This window comes from Caretta caretta, chromosome 3 (assembly GCF_965140235.1).
Source record: "Caretta caretta isolate rCarCar2 chromosome 3, rCarCar1.hap1, whole genome shotgun sequence".
Lineage (NCBI taxonomy): Eukaryota > Metazoa > Chordata > Testudines > Cheloniidae > Caretta > Caretta caretta.
Genome location: NC_134208.1, coordinates 98587744 through 98611042, shown reverse-complemented (window position 1 = coordinate 98611042; position 23299 = coordinate 98587744). Strand labels below are relative to the sequence as shown.

At 41.6% G+C, this 23299-nt stretch overlaps 1 protein-coding gene across 14 annotated transcripts in view; it reads left to right on the top strand.

The window, feature by feature from the left end:
* The window catches only part of PTPRK (protein tyrosine phosphatase receptor type K), a 615152-nt gene that overhangs the window by 487229 nt on the left and 104624 nt on the right, over window positions 1–23299 (top strand). For all 14 annotated transcript variants that reach the window (XM_048844583.2, XM_048844582.2, XM_048844592.2 and 11 more), the window contains exons 9-11: window positions 8293–8402; window positions 9530–9731; window positions 13335–13440. In XM_048844583.2, coding sequence (XP_048700540.2) covers window positions 8293–8402; window positions 9530–9731; window positions 13335–13440 — 418 coding nt within the window. The remainder of the gene's footprint in view (window positions 1–8292; window positions 8403–9529; window positions 9732–13334; window positions 13441–23299) is intronic.

The following is a 23299-nucleotide window of genomic DNA, read 5'->3' as shown; positions in this document are numbered from 1 at the left end:
CGAGGTGTGGCGCATGCTTTCAGAATTCTTAAAAGAGCACATTCCGATGCGGAAACTGCAGAACCTGAACCACCAAAACAGAGCTTCTGCTGGTGGCATCTGACTCAGATAATGAAAATGAACATGCATCGGTCCGCACTGGTTTGGATTGTTATCGAGCAGAAGCAGTCATCAGCATGGACGTATATCCCCTGGAATGGTGGTTGAAGCATGAGGGACATATGAATCTTTTGCACATCTGGCACTTAAATATGTTGCGACACCGGCTACAACAGTGCGATGAGAACGCCTGTTCTCACTTTCAGGTGACACTGTAAACAAGAAGCAGGCAGCGTTATCTCCTGCAAATGTAAATAAACCTGTTTGTCTAAGTAGGACTTAATGGACTTGCAGGCTCTAAAATTTTACATTGTTTTATTTTTGAATGCAGATTTTTGTACATAATTCTACATTTGTAAGTTCAACTTTCATGATAAAGAGATTGCACTAAAATACTTGTATTTTTCAGTTCACCTAATACTATTTTTTTTGTTTTTTACAGTGAAAATGCTTGTAAATCAAAAATAAATATAAAATGAGCACAGTACACTTTGTATTCTGTGTTGTAATTGAAATCAATATATTTGAAAATGTAGAAAACATCCACAAATATTTCAATAAATGGTGTTCTATTATTGTTTAACAGTGCGATTAATCTCTTGATTAATTTTTTTAATCGCTTGACAACCCTAACATAGATACATAAAAGAGAAAACTGAAACAAGTGCATTGTGTTTGTATATGTGTACAAGCAGTGAAGTGAGTTGTGTAAATGCTGACTGCAATCAAAACTGGGATGTGGTGGAGCACTTATGCGTTTTTAGCATGTATTCAGTTTTTCCAACAAACAGGAAAAATGATGTTTCAGACAGTGCAATAATGAAGAGAGGGTTGCAGTATTTCACAGTATAACTAGAGAATACAAGGAGTTTTGGAGAGCCACAGAGATTGATATACAGGAATTTTTTGAGGCATACAGAATTTTAATATTTTATGCAGATCAAATGTAGTGTTAAGTTTTTTGTAGGTGGTGAGAAATATAAACTGGAGGGAACTATTGATATGTTTAGGTTTTAGTATAGGGATTTATGGTTGCTGTATTGCATGAGAATCAATAAAGCAATGATGCTATGCCCACGTGAATTGAGCGTCATTCCCTGTTGCTGAGTAGGTGCCTCTTCAAGATATACTTTTATCCTCTTCTCATACCCTTTAGCCAGTTAGATTTGCAGAATTTGGCCAAAAGAACTACAACATGTACAAACCTCACCTTGCATTTAACTTTTGGATTATTGTTGGGAATATGGAGTATGAAGGCTTTGAGATCAAAGAAGATACTGAATCTTGTCACTCTGGTCAAATGATACTGGTGCTTGCCAAAACACTTGAATTTCTGAATCTTCCCACCTGTAGATCGGTGACCTTGTTTACATTGGAGTTAGTGTTAACGTGAGTTCCCCTCTCCTTTACAGGGTGTAATATATCTTAATTGAAACCAGTTATAAAGTTATTCCAGCTTTATGTTAATGAAGTCAGAAACTGCAACAGCACAGTTTTTCCAATTTCTCTTCCTCCCAGTCTAACCCTGTACCTTGAGTCCAAAGTTGACAGTTCTTTGTATCAGATTTAGGAAGTCTTTTAAAGTCATGTGGATGTGCGGCAGGGTGGACTAGGTCCAGACGCCCTCTGCTGGAGACCTCACTGCCCTGCCTCACCCTTCCCCAGAATAAGAGCAGAGAGAAGTCCTCGAGGCTGCCTAGAGTGGCTGCAGAAGAACAACCAATCAGAGGGGCTGATGGAGCAGCCAATCTGGGGCCAGAAGGGCCCTATATAAGACAACAGAAGAGCAGAGAAGTCAGTTGCTGTGTGGAGCTTGAGGAGTGAACACCAAGTACCACTGATAGATCACTGTGGAGAGCTCACTGCAAACCGGACTGAAGCCCCAGGGAAGGCTGCTGAAGAGCAGCAGGACCAGTGGAAGGTCAGTGCAGGCAGGCTAAAGCCCCCGGGGACTGAGCACAGAACCTGGCCAGGCCAGCGAGGTTACCGAGAAGTGCCCCACTGGTCTGATTGAAGATGAGCCCAGGGAGGCCTGCTGAAACACCACCATCTGCGGGTACTGACATGGGCCTGGGCTGGTTGGTTGAAGAAGGCAGTGCCTCTGGAAGAAGCCTTAGAGCCATGGCCCCATACCAGGACCATGATAAGAACTTGGACTGTAAACCCCGGAAGGGGGGATAGTATGGCTCGGCCAGAGGGCTGAATTGCTGAAGACCTGATGAGAGAACCATCGGGCAGAGGGGCACTACCCTGTGAAAAGAACTGTTTGCAGGCATTATCAGCCAGAGAAAAGGGGCACTTGCGAGAGGCGGGTGCTGACTCCATTACAGGATGTTGTTTGCATCAATGGTCAAATTGAAAAGGATACTTCTACAGTGCCATGCCCATCTTCTCTGTTCTCCCATTGTTTACCTCAGAAAGTACCTTGGAACTGTGTACTGGTAGTAATTGTGTGGTGGGAGTTTGTTCTGTGATTCCCTGAGTGACCATTTTAAGTTTTTTCTCTCAAATCTTTTTCATTTTAATAAATTCCTCAGTTTTTCCATTTTTAGAATTTGTATTGGAAAATTAGGTGGAATTTCTCTGTGGAGCTGGATTAATTTCCAGATCATATTGTTTTGTAATCTCCTATACCAGAAAGAGAGAGTTTGTCAAATCCTAATCTATGTATTTACTATAGTAAATACTGTGAAAATTGCAAATACTGATGTTGGGTAACAGAGATGGGTTTTTTCTTAAATATACTCTTCTGAAACTTTACATCTTTTAATTTTTACATATTTAATCAGCAAGTTACTCATAAAGTAATTCATGTATACTGAGTCTCCTTTTTTCTCTATCTTTGTACATTCCCTGTTTCACTATGCTGCCTTTTAACCTTCTTCCACTCCTTTTTTCTCTTCTTTCCTTCATCTTACCTACTCAGTTTCTTTTCCTTTCTCCATATTCTTTTGTCCCTTTTTCCCACCCCCATCTTATGGCTTTATAATCTTCTGTAGGCCTGCAGCCATAGTCTATATACACCAGAACAGTGGTTGTCAATCTTTTCTGTCCCATGAAAACCCTAGCATCCCAACTCATGAAGCTGTGGACCCTCCTCCCATTTAGCAGTATGAGAAAGGCATGGTGATTGTGATCCCCTGACATCTGTTCACAACCCCCATAGGGTTCAGTACCTCCAGGTCAAGAACCCATGTACAAGAACAAAAAGATCAGATACTTGAGTGAAATGTGGATAGATAGGGTTTGGATGCTATTTTCACAACCACAAAGCACTTCACTGAAAGTGTTGTAAGCTGATATTTACCCCCGAGTAAATGTTATCAGTTTCTTGCTGGTACATATTACCTTTTTTGTACAACAAAGGATTTCTTCTTACTATAACTGTACCTATGTCTCTATACAGTGTATATATTTCCATGCAGCCTTCACCATGGAGTGTATCCTTAATAATAATGAAAATATTCTGTTGATACTTTCATTATTATGTAGCAGGAAAACTGAAGCAATATGGAATCATTTTATAGTAGCTGGTGTCCATTAAAACATTGTTCTACTAAAACTGATGTAGTAAATGCCTTTCCTGTAAAATTCATGCAGGACAATATTCAACTGACACTGTTTGGGAATTACAATTTCTTTATGACTGTGACATAATTCAATGCAAATTTAATGCTCTAAAATAATGAATTATTCTGATGTCAGATCAATTGATTGTGTTATTTTTAAGCATAATATTCTGTAAAGTCTGCCATCTTATAAATATATAAAAGAATAAATTATAAGCTATGCACTATACAAGTATATAATTTCATGAAATGTCTTCTGGTGATATCCATAAATCATTAAAAGAGCTAGTGACATTTCCACCATAAATCCATGATGAAATTCCCTTTCAGTGTATGGTATATTTATTATTATTTATATTTTTAAATATAAATTCAGAACTCTTTGTGCAAACAGCTTGGGAGCCCTATCCATATTGGTATGAGAATAGCTCCATTTAGTTAGAAATTGACAAACCTTGTCTAAAATAAAATGGATTTATGCACATAAAAACAAGGAAATTCAGAATTAAGACTGAAGCTGTGGTTTAAGGATATGTGTGTTATAAAATGCTGGGCCCCAAAAGAGGTTGAGGGGCCATTGCATAGGGGTATTGGGAGAAAAAAAGGGAAGTCTGACAGAGCCACAAACTCTCTTTTTGAGTCGCCCAAGTGAACGCAGAGGCTCAAGGATTAGATGTCAGCTCCAATTTTTCTGCCATTGCCGAAAGATATTTGTAATTTTTAGTTCAAATATTTGGCCACTGATTTGGAATCTTAACCGAGTAATGTAATTTTTAATATATATTCCTCTTTATCTTTTGTGCTTTAACATAGTATTAATTATTAAAACAACTGAAAGGAGGAAAGAAATACCACTTGTGGAGGACTATGGGAATTGACAAGACAACTAAGAAATAGTGTAACAAGACACTGGGCTTTGGGATATACACCCAGTGGGCCTGATTTGGCTTTTGGGCCCTTTTGGTGGGAAATGTAGTCACCAGACAGACAAGGGGTTACCTGACCAATTGTTATGTGACTGCCTGCGGAAGATTATATAAAGAAAGGCCTGGCTCAGCATTGGGAATATGAGGTAAGACCCTGAGGGAAGTCCCTGCATGTGGACCTGTCAGGAGACCTTGGAATTAGCCAAGAAGAGCTACCTAGGAGTAAAGATGTGTTCTAGCCCTTACCAGTTTACAGAAAGTGAGATAGGTAGGGTTGCCAGGCATCCAGTTTGTGACCGGAATGCCCAGTCGAAAAGGGACCTTGGCGGCTCCGGTAGGTACTGCTGACTGGGCCGTTAAAAGTCTGGTCGATGGCACAGCAGGAACCCAGGACTAAGGCAGACTCCCTGCCTGCCCTAGTTTCGTGCGGCTCCCAGAAGCAGCCGCCAGGTCCCTGCAGCCTGTAGGTGCATGGGCAGCCGGAGAGTCTCCGCGTGCTGCCCCTACTCTGAGTACCGACTCCGCAGCTCCCATTGGCTGGGAACCACGACCAGTGGGAGCTGCAGGGGTGGCGCCTGTGGGCGCAAGGGCAGTGTGTGGAGCCTCCCTGGCTGCCCATGCACCTAATGGCTGCCGGAACCTGGCGGCTGCTTCCTGGTAGCTGCAGTAAGCGCCTCTGGGACCCTGAACCCCTCCCACATCCCAACCCTCTTTCCCAGCCCTGAGTCCTGTCCTGCACCCCAAACCCCTCATCCCCAGCCTCACCCCAAAGCCCACACCCCCAGCTGGAGCCCTCACCCCCCTGCACCCCAACCCCCTGCCTGAGCCTGGAGCCCCTCCTGCACCCCAGCTGGAGCCCACACCCCCTCCCTCACTCCAAACTCCTTGCCCCCCCCATAACCCCCTCCTACACCCCAAACCCCTCATCTCCGGAGCCAGCACCCCCTCCCGAACTCCTCGGCCCGGCACAGAGCACCTCCTGCACCCCGAATCCCCCAGCCCCACCCCAGAGCACTCACCCGCCCCCCGAACTCTGCCCCAGCCCAGAGCTCTCTCTCACACTGAACCCCTCATTTCTGGCCTGCCCAGAGTCCATACCTCTGCCCCAGCCCGGAGCCCTCTCCCGTACTCCAAACCCCTCATCCCCAGAGCCCACTCCAATCCCCTACCCCAGCCCGGTGAAAGTGAGTGAGGGTGGGGGAGAGCAAGCAATGGAGGGAGGAGGAATGGAGCAAGTAGGGGGCGGGGTCTTGGAGAAGGGATGGGGCAGGAGTGTTCCGTTTTGTGCAATTAGAAAGTTGGCAACCCTAGAGAGAGGCCTTTGTTGCCTGGTGTCCTGCAGTACGTTGACTAATATTTTTGTAAATAAAACTAGCCCTGAGGAAAGGGACATGGGGACGGAACTTGAGAATTTAGGCTTTATTTTGACTAACCTGGTTGGTGAGTCTGCCCACTGGTTTACAGATACACTCCTCTTCAGAATCTCTTTGCTTTCATATATCCCTCTCCTCACTTGCCAACCTTTGTTTCTAGGCTCTTATTTTTTCCTCTACTTCCCTTCCCACTCCCCCCAATTTATGTATCTGGCATTCTCAGCAGTAGAGGTTTATAATCAGAGTTTGAACTTTTGTTCTAATGCTTTTTTGGTGTCTGTGGAAATAGAATCACGTAACTAACTAGTGCCAGTCAGTTTAACATTATTGCTGCCACCGTTAAAGAATATTATAGCGCAGAGGCACAGACTATGATCATGCAGTGCAATCAGTCTGTGGGCTTTTCCTGCTTGGGTGTTTAAAAAGAAATGTGGGAGGGTGCACGAAAACACAAGACTCCCGTGTCCTGTGTCCAGTTTCACTCCTCTATGCAGCACAGTCTCTTAAAAAAGAAGACACAATAAATAATTTTTCAGGTGTCTTTGCAAACAATGTGTGGACACTTGTTTATCCCTTCCACTCCAATGCTATTTTCAAAACTGTTTTAGCAAAATATAAGCAAGTGTGTTTGGAATTCTCTAGCTGCACTCCCATACATTCTTATACACACATTCAGATGTAAAATGAAAGGTATCACCTGGGTCAGACTACACGCAACAGTATGCTTCATTTGAGCTGTGGAGAAGAGAAGCAGCCGAGCATTCCCATGAAACATAGAATGATGCATATGACAGCATCCTTGAATGCCAGAAACAGCACAGAGGGGCTGTCATGGCACATCAGCCTTTATCCACTACACAATCTGTGTCAGTATAGTGAAGCAAAACAGCAGTATATGCATTTAGTTAACTTCTCCCAAGTCTTCAACTGACAGATGGATGAACAGTTCCTATGAAGTTGTGTTGGAGTCTCATCTGTTTACTTGTGGGCTTCTCTGACTCCATGAATTTATTATTAATGTATCAAATTATTCTGCCTATCCCAGAGGTCAGCTCATCATTTACATCTTCCATGTTGACTGAAATAAATCTTGCTGTTGTGACAGGCCACTCTCTGTTCCTTGATGCTGCTAACACGGTGCACAGCACTTCCTTTGATCCAGTGATTTTTAATTTATTTTTGCCCCTTACAAAATTGCAAGATACTTTGAAAATAAATCTCCAGGAAATGTCATGTCTGAAGCTCATTGCATGTTGGATTAAGGGGGGAGGGAGGAGAAGGGAACTAATTCCTTTTTAGGGAAGACAAATATATGCTTGGATATTTAAATCAAAACAACTTGTTAAGTTGCGAGACTTTTTAAAAATAAAATCTCTTTCTTACATTCATTCTGCACTCCCCCCTTCCCACCAATCTTTCAACACGTTCATCCTCAACTCCAGGCGAAGTGCTGATGGTTAAAAAGAACCTTATGCAACGGCGGCGGGGTGGTGGTGAAAACCTTGTAAACTGAAAATGGGAGATAACTAAGCATTCAGACCTAGTACTGATGTGATTACTAGTTATTATGAATCATACTTCAGGTAATGGGTCCTAAAGTGACTCTTCAAACCTTATTATACCGTGGATGGGGGGACATTCCTTCACTGATTACATTGATATAAGAAACGTGGGTCATTCTAGCTTAGTTCAGGTCAAAGCTTTGAAAAACTTCTTTTATATGAAAGATTGAAGCAGGCAGTTCTCGCTCTACTGCAGCACTAACGTTGTTGTCCTGGAAAGCGGCGGTGGTGGTTGAACTGCTGTTTTTTAATTAAGATTTTTAGTTTTTAAAACAAAGCTAGAAGAGAGATGACTGACACCAAAGTTTCCCAGCATTTCTGTCTTTTAGTAGATGCCAGGAGGAGCAATATGACATGTACTTAATTATATGATTATGGGCCTTTGATTTGGAAGGCTGGTTTTGAAGCAGTCTTCAAAATCCTTCTGCTGAAGCGTTGTCCTGGTCTTGAGACAGGTTTATTATTAAAGTTAATGAGGTTCACTAAAGACTGAGACTATGATGTGGTTTGGTTTTTTCCCTGTGTGCTTTGCGAGACCAAATTAATTTATCTTGCATGACGCATATGAAATCATGTTTGGGGTGCGGTCTCGACTGGCTGCATTCCCTGCATAGCTGGATATGTGCCTGTGCCTTTTTTCTGCATTAAAAGGAATATTAATATTTAGAGATTTTATTAACTTCAGTCTTGGATAGGGTACATCATCACCCAATGTTCAGTTTACTTCTCTCGCTCGCTCGCTAAAATTCTAATTTATTTGCAGTGCCTGGCCCTGTACCTGCAAAATCACTAAAAGGGACCCCATTTGAAGACAAGATCTTCCTGAACTGGAAAGAACCTTTGGATCCAAATGGCATCATTACGCAGTATGAGGTAATAGAAAGAACATCTAGGAAGCTTAGGGTGACCAGACATCCCGACATTAGGGGCTTTGTCTCATATACACCACCACCCCAAAAAAAGTGTACCAATTTTTCACACTTTCTATCTGGTCACCCTAAGGAGGTTGGAAAGTGAGGGAATAATTACTAATGATTTTACGTGCTTATAGTTTGCAGAAAGATTCTGTTCAATTAGCTGTTACTCTGTTTCACAGAGTAATAGAATTATTGTGGTGACTAGAGTTTGTCACAATGCATAATAGTATTGGTTGGCCTTGTCAAGAAGCATTGCTGTGTGGCTATCACAAATTATGGAATTCATGAGTAAGTGAAACACTAATTTTAAATCTTGTAATATTAATATACAGCCTTCCAAAGCCGTGATTTAGTGGAGACCTGGGGAATCTCATTTGCGGAAAGAGAAGGTTACACACACAAATATGAAGAGGATTATTAATGGTGAAATTGACTTATCTAGGCTTTGCCGTAACTTTGGCTACCCTCCCTTCAAGGAAACCAGCACACAAATTCTAGAATGATTCTTTTTTATGACTAAATGTGTGAGCCCTTGAAAAAAACATACACCCACAGGGAACTTGGATGCAGGCACTTTCAAAATGTGCAGACTCTGAGGAAGAGTCTATCTTTCTGTCTTCCTTTTTTTTAAGTGGAGGAGGGAGGAGTCTTAATGTGTACTAATTTAATTCATTAAAACATAAAAATACTTGAATTTCTAGTGTGTGCAGGCTCTGCAGTATGCTAATGGAGTCTGATATATCACTGTTGGGTTTGAATATCGTAGCATGATTTTAGACAGTGTTTGAATGTGACTTTTGGAAGAGGTAGAGTAAAGAAGGTATGCTTCCTGCTAGCTTATAGATATTAAGAATGTAGGGAGATAGATGAGGGAAGGGTATGTATAGTGCTAAAGAAGCGTAAAACAGATTGTATTTTAATACCTATCAATAAAATAACATTCAGCAAATACCATATTCTCAAGATATCTACTGTCAGGTATCTGCATGCCATCTATCTCCTTTACAAATAAGAAAATAGATAACATTCTGCCCATGTCTGCCAAAAGCCCTAACATAATTTTAAAAACAATTATTTTAACAGGTCAGCTATAGCAGTATAAGGTCATTTGATCCTGCTGTCCTAGTGGCGGGACCCCCACAGACTGTATCAAAGGTCTGGAATAGTACACACCATGTGTTTTCACATCTGCACCCTGGTACTACCTACAAATTCTTTATACGTGCCAGCACAGTCAAAGGGTTTGGACCAGCGACAGCAATCAATGTAACAACCAACATCTCAGGTAACTGAAAAAACAAAGGGCAATTGTTTTGTACAGTATGTTTCTGAAACTTTAAAAATAAGGGGGAAAACAAATGACCATGCACTCCACCCATTTAAAGTGGTTCAACTTTACTGGGAATGTTTTGGGATATATTCTCTAAATACTGCTACAAGTCCAAGGGTATGCAGGTGCATTAAAAAAATTATGCATCTATAATTTTCAAATGTTTTCAATTTATTAATTTTAAATATTGTGCTTTTCATCCAGGGATTTCAGAGTGCTTTGCAAACATTAAGTAATTAAGTCTCACAATGTTTTTTGAGTTAAGTATTACACTGGTTTTGCAGATCAGGGAAGTGAGGTGCAGAGCAATTAAATGATTTACCTACAGGTGACACAGTAATTTAATGGCAGAACAAGGAAGCAGAATCATGGAATACTGGTGCTAATTGTCTTAAAAATCTCAATGTAATGAAAACTAGAGAACTACAGAATAAAGATATAAACAATTTGATAGGAAAATACTGGTAGATGTAATTGTGTTATCCTTTAATATTGTTCTCAAAGAATAAGGCTACCACTCATAGAGCTGGCAACTAGTAAAATTAGTCTCAAGCCAAACTTGGAGATTTAGTTGATTATATGGCATGATAACTTTAGAACTGGACAGACAATAGAAAGATAAGTCAGCTGAAAACCTAAAACAGTGCTAAGCAGGTTATTTCCCTCAACTCACTGTTGGGATTGTGCATCATCCTGCTAAGTCCAGGGAGTAGATCACCAGGACAATGCCCCTTCTTGTGGTTGTATACTATCCTTTGTCTCTTTGTGGGTCTGCAGCCCCTCTCTCGTTCCATGAGCTGCTGCTGCCTCTTCATGACTTAGCCATCCAGCCAGGTCACTCGACGTGTTTTCCCCTCCCAGCATACCAAAGTCTTCCTTCAGCCATCCTAGGCAGTCTGCCCATTCACTGCCTTGTAGTGCCACTCTTTCAGTGGCTGGCAGAGGAACCTGGGACCACCCTCTACTCCAAGTTCTGGCTCAGGGATCCTGTAGCCAGCCGTTGGTTCCCTTCTAGATCTTACTGCCTTCCCCAGAGCCTTGTCCTACATTCCTGGCTTCCCTGCTCTCTGGGTTTGCCAGACCTTCTCCCAGGGACTGACTTCAGACTTTCCTGGCGGCCCCCTTCTGTTTCCCATTTCTTGTCTCCATAGTCCCATCTCAGCTTGTTCCTCCCCAGCTGGGTGCCCTCACTCAGTCTGGGAATTACTTAGTCACCTGATTCCTCTTAGCTGTGGCCTGTTGGGTTAATTAGCCCACTTCTTAGCCTTCATTAACTCTTTCAGGGCAAGCATAGGGTGAACACACCACCACAGCCTCGTTCTGCTATGTTGATGTCTTGAAATGTTTCTAAAGGGGGGGGGTCACATTTTTCCAAATGTTACTGTAAATCTGTGTGTGAAGCCCTCCTCATGCAATATACTTGGACTTGTGTGAGGCATGTGACTTGTTACCACACAACATTTTGATTAAAAAACTAGAACAATATAAAATTAACATTGCACACATTAAAAACTGGGCTGAGGGATCTGAAAATTTAACTCTAAACAGAGAATTGTCATCAAGCAGGTTTGTTTCCAGTGGGGAACCCACAGGGATCGGTTTGTGGCCCTTTTTATCAGTGACCTGGAAGAAAACAAACAAAAAAATTATCCCTAATAAAGTTTGCAGATGATACAAAAACTGGGGGATTGGTAAATAATGAAAAGGACAGATCACTCATCCAGAGCAATCCAGATGGCTTGGTAAACTGGGCTCAAGCAAACAGTACGGTTTTAATATGGCTAAATGTAAATGTATACATATGGGAACAAAGAATGTAGGTCATACTTAAAGGCTGAGGGAATCTACCCTGGGAAGTAGTGACTCTGAAAAAGATTTGGGAGTTATGGTAGATAATCAGCTGAACATGATCTCCCAGTGTGATGCTGTGGCTGAAAGAGCCAGTGTGATCCTGGGATGAATAAATGGGAAAATCGAGTAGGAATAAAGAGGTTATTTGACCTTTGTATTTGGCACTGGTGTGACCTCTGCTGGAATATTGTGTCCAGTTCTGGTGCCCACAATTCAAGGATGTTGATAAATTGGAGAGGTTTCAGAGAAGAACCAGGAAACTGATTAAAGGATTAGGAAACAAGTCTTACAGTGATATGAACTCAATAAATTCAATCTATTTAGCTTAACAAAGAGAATGTTAAGCGGTGACTTTACTATAGTCTTGTAAGTATCTACATGGGGAACAAATATTTAGCAATGGGCTCTTGAATATAGCAAAAGAAGGTGTGACATGATCCAATGGTTGGAAGTTAAAGCTAGACAAATTCAAACTGGAAATAAGGTGTAAATTTTTAATGGTGAGAGTAATTAATCATTGGAAGAATTTACGCAGGATGGTGGTGGATTTTCCACCCACTGACCATGTTTACATGTAGCTTCATTTCAATTTTGAGCACTCTAATGTGCCATGCAACCAGCCATTATCTTTTTATTTTCTAGTGAAGTATAATTCCCTTAGGAATGAACTTCCTTATTCTCCAGCTTCTGCTAATGCAGTATAAGTTCTGGGAATTAAATAACAAATACATTTTTATTTCTTTTTAAAGTGGAGTAATTAGACTGCTGTCCCCATTTCTCATACAACTCATTCTTCCTATTCTGTCCTCTTCCCTCGCACTCCATTTCCCCACTTAGCCCTCGGTTTTCTTTCTTCCCACCCCCACCAACCTCCCAAATGGTCTGCCTATAAGTTTTATTTTCACTTAAAAGTTTTAATTGAGAGACTTAACTTCATTGCATTAAATTGGGATGTTTTAAGTGACCCCAGTCACTTTTCTAGTGTTGCTGAGTGCCTGGCTGGAAAAGGGAGGCAGAAATTTCCCTTTAAAAATGCCTCCTCAAGGAGTACTCACAGGTGATACTGCAAAGGGAAACTACTGCCTCCCCTCCTTGCCCAGTGTGATCCTTGGCAGTGCTACAAAAGTGGTAGAGCAGTTTTTAGCTTCACTAGGCTGATTTAGAAGCAGTATTTTATCACTCTCCCCAATCTAGTAGTGTACCTCTATTCTTCCTTGAAAGTCAACATGAAACTTGAAAGGATCCTAAAATATTGAGGGCCATGGAGAGAGATTATGGAGGCTGCTGGGGGTGGGTGTGTGAAGACAGGTGATTAAAAAGGTGAAAAGAGGAGGCTAAAGAGAGATTTATAGACTTCTTGTTCCTTTCCTGCAAAAGTCTGTAAACAACAACAAAGTACAAATGTCATTTACAAATGGAGGAAGAATAAATATGTAGTCACCTTCTCCCATCATTTCCACTCCTTATCCTGTATGAACCTCTCTAACCTAACGGATATGGGGATATTTACAGGTTTATTATTACCACTGGTGGAGTTCCAGATATGCAACAGGGGGTCCCTGGCTGAAAAATCATCAGAAAGATTCTAGCAGCCTGTGAAAATGTGACTTTGTGCAATTTTTGTGCAGGTACAGAATCTAATGAAAATTCACAATGCTTCAGCTAATTTGATTCTTGCTGCTTCTTTTTTTCCTTAACATTAATCAGCTCCCACTTTACCGGACTATGAAGGAGTTGACGCATCTCTCAATGAAACTGCCACTACCATAACTGTACTGTTGAGACCAGCTCAAGCCAAAGGTGCTCCTATCAGGTATTTATTTAAAAAGCAAGGAGTTTCTGTAGTAGATTGCATGTTGCCTAGCAGCTAATAAAGCAATTCATGCCTAAGTGATATTCATTTGACATTTATGTCAGGAGATTTGTTTTTCTTGGTTAGAGAAAGACTACAAATAGACCTGTAGTTAATAAGAGTAAATTTTTCAGCGGGTTTTAGATATTCATTACCTGAATCATCAACCTATCTGTTCTGTTTCAATTAGCCCACCCCCCAGTTCAGAACCATTTCATTTCACTTCCTCTCTTGGTATCTGTGGAATATGAGGTTTGAAAGTATTTGTCAGAAAACAAATTTGAAGATAACACTACCTCTCCAGTATTTAAAATCAGCTATAATATAATGCATTTCACAGCTATTATTGGAAAATTGGAAGCTTGGAGGAAATAGGAGAATAACAGTGGTGAATACAAACTATTTGACCTTTTTTCTTCTTCTTCCAGAAGTGCTTATTAGAAATCAAGTTATAGCTATTAAATTTTATTTGGGGTGTCCCTTAATCATATTAAAATATTCATGTTATATTAATTTTGAGAGACCTTTCTCTATCTCCTTCCAGTTGAAAGATAATTTAATTCTGTTTGCAAAGATTAATCTACATCGTAGATTTTAATTTCTCATTGTTGGTGGGAAATCCATGTTTGGTTTCTGTTTGACAAAGACTTTTGTTTAACTAATATTTTTGCTTGAATAGGACAGTACTTCATCCACATTAAGGTACAGAAAGTGAGCTGTTTGTAAACACCATTTTTATTCAGAATTAAGCAGTCTCAAGAGTAGCTTGGTACTGTAGGTTGAATAGCTTAGAATAGATTTGTGTTTAGATGTTTACATCTATAGGATTGGTCACAGTTTCAGCCTTTCAGATGTCTAGTTGTACAGATAAACCAAATATGGACTAGCCAGATTTCACTCCTTATCACAGAGATGAAGAGTTTGTAATTCTAGAGCCTTGCTGATGGTGGTGTTAATTTGATTATTGGCACAGGAGATAACTACTCAGATTCATTTATTTCCCTTTTAGAAATTATATCCATAAATAAAACTATAAACCAGGGATAGTCAATAACTTTTTGTCACGGTCCAAATTTCTTGGTCAAGGGATAGTCAAGGTCCTGACTCCAGAGAACATAATTTAAAAAATAACAATAAAGATGATAATAAGTAATAAAAAGATTTGGGATCCATTCAAAAGCATTTGGCGGTTTAGATTTTGCCCATGGTCCACCTATTGACTGCCCCTCCTATAAACCATTGAAGCTCCTGGATAGCAACACGTGGTGTTCTTCAAGTGGTGGTCCCTGTGTGCAGTCTACTGTGGGTATGCATGAGCCTGACGCTGGAGAATACTTGCAAGCAGTGTCCATTGTTCTGCACCTGTTCCCCAATCTCTTCTTGCTTTGCATTGAGAGTAGAAGGGGTGGCATGGACCAACCACTGCATGGCCTGAGTTGGAACCTGCCGTGTCCAGAGCTTCTCCTTTCTCTTCAGCTTCCTTTACTAAAAGCTGTAAATATTTCAAAACTTGCTTCTTTATCTTTAGCATTAGGGCATTTTTTTAAGTATAGTTAGGGGCTAGTTAGATTCCCCACCCCAGGGAACTCCCTCCTGTCCCCGCTAATTCTTGGTCAGTGATGACCCCTGGCACTGCCTGTGCTGACTCGGGGAAGTGCATATGTTTACCAGGTGCAGTATTTATCATCCCTTCCCTAGCCGTACCCAGCTTGTGTTGTAATTTCAGCTTAAAAAGCACCTCATGGAAAAGGCTATGAGGCTCCAGTCATACCCAGGCTGGGGGATACCCCTGTTACTTTGGCCAGAGTCATCAAGGAACGCACCTCCCTAGCATGAGGCCTGAAGTAGGAGCAAGGGAGATTACACCAACAGACCCTCCATCAAAGTTTCCTCAAGAAAGCAGGGAATGCGCTTATAAGCACAAGAGCAGATTCTTCCTTAAGTCCATTCTGAAGAGGACTGATCTCTCAGCCATCATGTTCAAGTCTGGCAAGTCTTCACCCACAGCTCCCAAACACTTCGAATATCTTAAGTCTCAGGGCCTCAATAAAAAGTCTCATTGCAACAAGGTTCTATATATACACACACTAGCCCCGAAGAGGAAATACAATAAACATCCCTACAGACCAAGGCCTATTCCTCGGCTATTTCAGCATCAGCAATCCTATAGAACAACCTTATAAATGACAGAGGGTGAAAAGGTCACAATATCCTGGACTTTCCATGTCAACCACATCAACCCAACATCACCAATAGATACTTTTGACAATATGCTCAGAAGTGGCAAACCATTATTGATGCCATTTCCACCAAAGCCTCACGTATTCTCTGGTGACCATCTATCATTCTTTTCCCACAATTGGAGAGCAATAACAATGGACAAGTGGGTGGTGGACATCATACCTTCCAGCTATACCGTCAAGTTTTTCTCCCTATTCCCTTCCCCATCCCTCTTCATGGATCAATCTAATGAGGCGATCCTTCTCCAGGAGATAGAATTTCTCCTCCAACAGGGAGTGATAGTTCAGGAGCCTCATCAACGCTGAGGAAAATGGTTATACTTTAAATATTTCCTAGTTTCCAAAAAGAAAGGAGAGTTGAGACCCATTCTCGACCTGCAACAACTCAATATTTGTATTCAAGAGCTAAAATTCCATATGGTTGTGCTGGCATCATTAATACCATCTCTGGAAAAGAACACATGGTTCACAGCTCTCTATGTGAAAGAGGTGTACTTTTATGTAACAATTCCCTCTTCCCACAGAAAATCCCTCAGGTTTGTGGTGGGTCCCGACCACTATCAATATAGAGTGTTTCCATTCTATCGGGCACCTGCACCTCCAATCTTCACAAAAGTGTTCAAGTAGTAGCAGCAGGGTTCAGACAGACTGACTTCACCACCCATATTTAGATGCACTTGCATCAACCTCATCTCTGCAGCAGGTCAGGAGCAACCAACGAAAATTTAAAGTGAAAAATGGAGTAGTGAACAGACAGTGAAAAATGGAGACAGTGAAATAAGAAGTGTGAAAGTGGAAATGTTGGGGAAAGGAAAGTGTGTGTGTGTGTGTATATGCAAACATTGCATATAATTCTATATATGTAATCATAAAGAATTGCATTTGAAAAAATTGTTCATATTACAGGAAAAATGGTTTTCTAGTAGTTTTGCAAACCCATGAACTAATTTAAGAGGTTCTGAGAATTGTGAACTCCAGTGGATCACCCTTCCCTATTCATTCTGACTGAAGAAGCAACAAAGAGGTGAACAGTGGGGTTATATGATAAACAATGGGACTATTTTTGGCAGCCTGGTTGACTCCCAACAAAAGAAAACTTATAAGTTTACCACTTTTTATTTATATGCTGAAATTATGCAGCTGTGGTAGTTTTAAAGGAAATAGTGTATAGTGTAGCACAGAAGTCCAGAAACAAATACAAAGGTAAATCAAATTCACAAACTCGCAGTTGGTCAGATTGTGACATCCACCACTAGTGTTTCAGGATTTTTTTCCCTCACAGCTTCATCAGTCACATACCATCTTTATACCATGATGACCCATGAAGATGATGTAAATGGCATGTTTAGAATATTGATAGCTGAAGATAACTGTTTGGCCTGGTAGGGTATTGTATTGTGGTCTGTTGGCACAAACCCTAAAAGAGAATGAGTTAGTTTTAGTCTAGAAAGATACATAGTAATTTATCAGAGTCCATTAAGGCCTTTTTTTCCACTGAGAAGGTACTGTCAGCTTCCCTTATGTCCCCAGACTTCATGGTATTTGCCAAACAAAGAAATTCAGACATATGGTCTCCACACTGAACCTTCAGTCGGGCTGAAGTATTTCCCCACCAAGAGTTTTGAAATTTAGCTTCTAAGGGCAGGCCAATAAAATAGATCCTTCGCCCTAGCAGAAAAGGTGTGTCCTTTCCTCAAAATAGTTGATGCAAAGGTCTGTCCATGACAAAGTTACTACCTGTACTTCCATACCGAGCATTACAACAAGATCAAAGAGTGGCCAGCTACGTGTGTTTAATTAGAAGCACTTGGGACAAGCCACTGAATGTCATAGTGACCATGAGATTGAATGCTTGACATGTTCACATTACTGTACATACATTAATTCTTGCAAGACTTGGATGGAGGGGGAAGAAAAATAAGTGTGTCTCATCATCTCATTTTGCCAGTGGGGAAACGGAGGAGAAGGTTGTTCCTTGCCCAGGGCAACAGAGGGAGTCAGGGGAATAGCTGTGGTTAAATTCAGACCTTCTTGGCTTCCTGTTTTCTTTATTATTATTCTTCATTTGCCCCCATTTCCTCTTTATTTTGAATACATGCAGCCAAACACAACGATCTGTGTGGAACATAACAGCATTCTAGAATACAGCCTATGATAAAGTGATTTCCAGAGACTCGCCATTAAGTCCCCCGTTACTGGAACTATAATGTAGTATAGTATTTTATACACCCTGCTCAGGAAAGCCTTTGCTGTGATGAACTACAGAATAACAAACAGTCCTTTGCATATAACTTGCATATGTTGATCTATGATATATATGAAAACTTTAAACTTAAACAACATATGCAGCTGAACATTTAATTAAAAATGAGAGAAGAGGCAGAATGTTGAATCCTTTATGAAGATTATTATTGACATTAAAAAACAAAAATACCACTTTGCCTTCCCAATAATCAATACAAATCTGTTGTCACTCTGTCCATCTCAGATCCAGCATAGTGTTAGCAGGCGGTGCACAATGAGCCATAGACTCTAATAATTGCTGCAACCAAATCCAGATAATGAAGAGACGCATCTGAGCTGTACAATGAACATTTTGAGCAAAGTTTAGTCTGAGGTGATCAGATACTATGGTGATGGGCATGTATCAGAACCAGAACAGTTATACATAATATTAAAAGGTCTTAAATCTTTCCCACTTAATTAGCACACTTGATAAACTGCATTAACCATAAAGAACCAACATATTCCTAGATGGGTTAGTGCAGACAGTTATAAATTACAACAGAAAATAGTAATATTTGTAACACAAAATAGAACAACTAAAGATATGCCAGCATCTTTAGACAAACCCTAAAAGGGAATGAATTAGTTTTCAGTCTAGAAAGATACATAGTAATTTATCAGAGTCCATGAAGGCCTTTTCTTCCCTTATGTCCCCAAACTTCATGGTATTTGCCAAACAAAGATATTCAGACATATGGTCTCCACACTGAACCTTCAGTCAGGCTGAAACCGTACAAAATCCAGGCCAATCAATTTTATCCTTGCTCTTACCATCGTGAGTGTTTCTCCTCATTGAAATTAAGCATGACTAGAATACAAAGAGAATATTTTCAAATCTTGAAAACCAGGTCTGCAAGCTATGTGATTTTTATTTCTTATTCCAGATGAGGAGTATCCCTCCAAGAAATGCTCATGGCATTACATGGCTATCCGTCCCCGAAATATGCATGTTGCAATTAGTTATATATCACCAGCATCTTAATACAGAAGATAAATGTAATACACTGAAAAAAGGAAGGAGGTATTGCCATATATATTAAAAATGTATACACTTGGACTGAGGTTGAGATAGAAATAAAAGACAGACTTGTTGAAAGTCTCTGGGTGAGGATAAAAGGGGTGAAAAACAAGGGTGATGTCATGGTAGGGCTCTACTACAGACCACCAAACAAGGAAGAAGAGGTGGATGAGGCTTTTTTTAAACAACTAACAACATCATCCAAAGCACAGGACTTGGTGCTGATGGGGGACTTCAACTACCCAGACATCTGTTGGGAAAATAACACCGCAGGGCACAGATTATCCAAGAAGTTCTTGAAATGTATTGGAGACAGTTTCAGAAGGTGGAGAAAGCTATTGCGGGGAGGCTGTTCTAGATGTGATTTTGACAAATAGGGAGGAACTGGTTGAGAATTTGAAAGTGGAAGGCATCTTGAGTGAAAGTGATCATGAAATGGTAGAGCTCATGATCTAAGGAATGGTAAGAGGGAGAACAGGACAATAAAGACAATGGATTTCAAGAAGGCAGACTTTAGCAAACTCAGGGAGTTGGTAGGTAAAATCCCATGGGAATCAAGTCTAAAGGGAAAAACAACTGAAGACAGTTGGCAGTTTTTCAGAGAGGAAGTATGGCAATTGACCACCTTGGCTTAACCAGGAGATCATCAATGATCTAAAACTCAAAAAGAGCCCTACAAAAAGTGGAAACTCGGTCAAATTACAAAGGATGAACATAAACAAATAACACAAGTATGTAGGGACAAAATTAGAAGCCACGGCACAAAACGAGATCAAACTAGCTAGGGACATAAAAGGAAACAAAAAAAATTCTACAAATACATTAGAAGCAAGAGGGAGACCAAGCATAGAGTAGGCCTGTTACTCAATGAGGGGGGAAAGACAGTAACAGAAAATGTGGAAATGGCAGAGGTGCTTAATGACTTCTTTGTTTTGGTTTTCACCAAGAAGGTTGGTGGTGATTGGACATAGGGAATGCTAGTGAAAATGAGGTAGGATCAGAGTCTAAAATAGGGAAAGAACAAGTCAAAAATTACCTAGACAAGTTAGATGTCTTCAAATCATCAGGGCCTGATGAAATGCATCCTAGAATACTCAAGGAGCTGACTGAGGAGATATCTGAGTCATTAGCAATTACCTTTGAAAAGTCATGGAAGACGGGAGACATTCCAGAAGACTGGAAAAGGGCAAATATAGTGCCGATCTATAAAAAGGAAAATAAGGACAACCCAGGGAATTACAGACCAGTCAGCTTAACTTCTGTACCCAGAAAGATAATGGAGCAAATAATGAAGCAATCAATTTGCAAACACCTAGAAGATAATGAGGTGATAAATAAGTCTGCATGGATTTGTCAAGAACATATCATGTCAAACCAACCAGATAGCTTTCTTTGACAGGGTAACAAGCCTTGTAGATGGGGGAGGAAGGGTAGATGTGGTATATCTTGACTTTAGTAAGGCTTTTGATACTGTCTCACATGACCTTCCCATAAACAAACTAGGGAAATGCAACATAGATGGAGCTTCTATAAGGTGGGTACATAACTGGTTGGAAAATCGTTCCCAGAGAGTAATCATCAGTGGTTCACTGTCATGCTGGAAGGACATAACAAGTGGGGTCCCACAGGGATCAGTTCTGGGTCCGGTTCTGTTCAATATCTTCATCAACGATTTAGATAATGGCATAGAGAGTACTCTTTCAACGTTTGTGGACAATACCAAGCTGGGAGGGGTTGCAAGTGCTTTGGAGGATAGGATTAAAATTCAAAATGATCTGGACAAACTGGAGAAATGGTCTGAAGTAAATAGGGTGAAATTCAATAAGGACAAATGCAAAGTACTCCACTTAGGAAGGAACAATCAGTTGCACACACACAAAATGGGAAATGACTGCCTAGGAAGGAGTACTGCAGAAAGGGCTCTAGGGGTCATAGTGGATCACAAGCGAAATATGAGTCAACAGTGTAACGCTGTTGCAAAAAAAGCAAACATCATTCTGGGATGTATTAGCAGGAGCGTTGTAAGCAAGACACGAGAAGTAATCTACTCCACACTGATTAGGCCTCAGCTGGAGTATTGTGTCCAGTTCTGGGCACCACATTTCAGAAAGGCTGTGGACAAATTGGAGAAAGTCCACAGAAGAGCCCACAAAAATTATTAAAGGTCTAGAAAACATGACCTATGAGGGAAGATTGAAAAAATTGGGTTTGTTTAGTCTGGAGAAGAGAAGACTGAGTGGAGACATAACAGTTTTCAAGTACATAAAAGGTTGTTACAAGGAGGAGGGAGAAAAATTGTTGTTCTTAATCTCTGAGGGTAGGACAAAAGCAACGGGCTTAAATTGCAACAAGCGTGGTTTAGGTTGGACATTAGGAAAAACTTCCTAACTGTCAGAGTAGTTAAGCATTGGAATAAATTACCTAAGGAGGTTGTGGAATCTCCATCATTGAGAATTTTTAAGAGCAGGTTGGGCAAACACCTGTCAGGGATGGTCTAGATAATACTTAGTCCTGCCTTGAATGCAGGGGACTGGACTAGATGACCTCTCAAGGTCCCTTCCAGCTTTATGATTCTATATTGAATTGCTTCAATACAGACAAGGTCAGCTCCCAGACTGCTGCACTGGGCAGCACAGTATGGGGAGGAGGTGAGCAGCCCTCAGTGATGAAAGAACAGGTAACAGCTATTTAGAAAAGCTGGAGATGCACAAGTCCATCGGGCTGGATGCAATGCATCCGAGGGTGCTGAGGGAGTTGGCTGATGTGATTTCAGAGCCATTGGCTGTTATCTTTGAAAACTCGTGACGTTCAGGGGAGGTCCCGGATGATTGGAAAAAGGCAGTGTAGCAAAGCAAAGACTCACTGGCGCGGCTGCTACTGCTGGTCGCCCTGGGAATTAGCTCTTTCCAGCCTTTGGAGCGCTCTCTGCCAGCGGGTGTCTTGCCTGCCTTAGGCCCCGTGTCCCTCACAGACCCTGGAGCTCTTTACCCTGGGATTCTGCCCACCGCAGTACCCCCACACTCTGGGTCTCCCCTCCCAGGGGAACCCCCAACCCTCTATCCCCAACTTGCCTCAGTGGCTACTGCCAGTCATCATCTAGCCCCCATTCACTGGGGCAGATTGCAGTCTGTACTGGCCACTCATCATTGGCAAGGGGTAAGTACCTGCCGCCCTTGCCTATCTTCGGGCTGCACCACCTCTGCAGCCCCAGTACCTTTTGGCCTTAAACAAGGCCTACAGCCTGGGGTTTTACCAGGCTGGAGCTCCCCAGCTCCCTTTGCTCTTCCCCAGCACTACTCCACTTCAGGTATTTTGCTCCCAGGCAGCTAGCTCTTCCCACTCCAGGGCTAGAGTGAGGCTCCTCCAGCTCCTGGACCCCAGCCCTCTTATAAGGGCCAGCTGGGCCCTAACTGAGCTGGCCACACTTGAGGTCAGCCACTTCCTCATCTGCTTTCACTCTTCTTTTCCCAGCCACAGCCCTCTTCAGAGCTGCTTTTACTATTGGCTCTCCTGGGCAGCCCTCTCTCAGGGTTGTTTTAACCCCTTCAGGGCCGGAGTGGGGTGACCACCTCGCTACAGGCAAATATAAGTGCCCATCTTTTAAAAAGGGAAAAAGAAGAATCTGGGGAGCTACAGACCAGTCAGCCTCAGCTCAGTCCCCAGAAAAATCATGGAGCAGGTCCTCAAGGAATCCATTTCGAAGCACTTGGACGAGAGGAAGGTGATCAGGAACAGTCAACATGGATTCACCCAGGGCAAGTCATGCCTGACCAACCTGATTGCCTTCTATGATGAAATAACTGGCTCTGTGGATATGGGGAAAGCAGTGGATGTAATATACCTTGACTTTAGCAAAGCTTTTGATACGGTCTTCCACAGTATTCTTGCCAGCAAGTAAAAGAAGTGTGGCCTGAATGAATGGATGAAAAGGTGGATAGAAAGCTGGCTGGATCATCGGGCTCAGTGGGTAGTGATCAATGGCTCCATGTCTAGTTGGCAGCCAGTATCAAGAGGAGTGCCCCAAGGGTCGGGATCTTCATTAACGATCTGGAGGATGGCGTGGATTGCACCCTCAGCAAGTTTGCAGATGACACTAAACTGGGAGGAGTGGTAGATACGCTGGAGGGTAGGGATAGGATACAGAAGGACCTAGACAAATTAGAGGATTGGGCTAAAAGAAATCTCATGAGATTCAACAAGGACAAGTGCATTTAGAATCCCATGTAGAAGAATCCCATACACCGCTACAGACTAGGGACCAAGCAGCTAGGCAGCA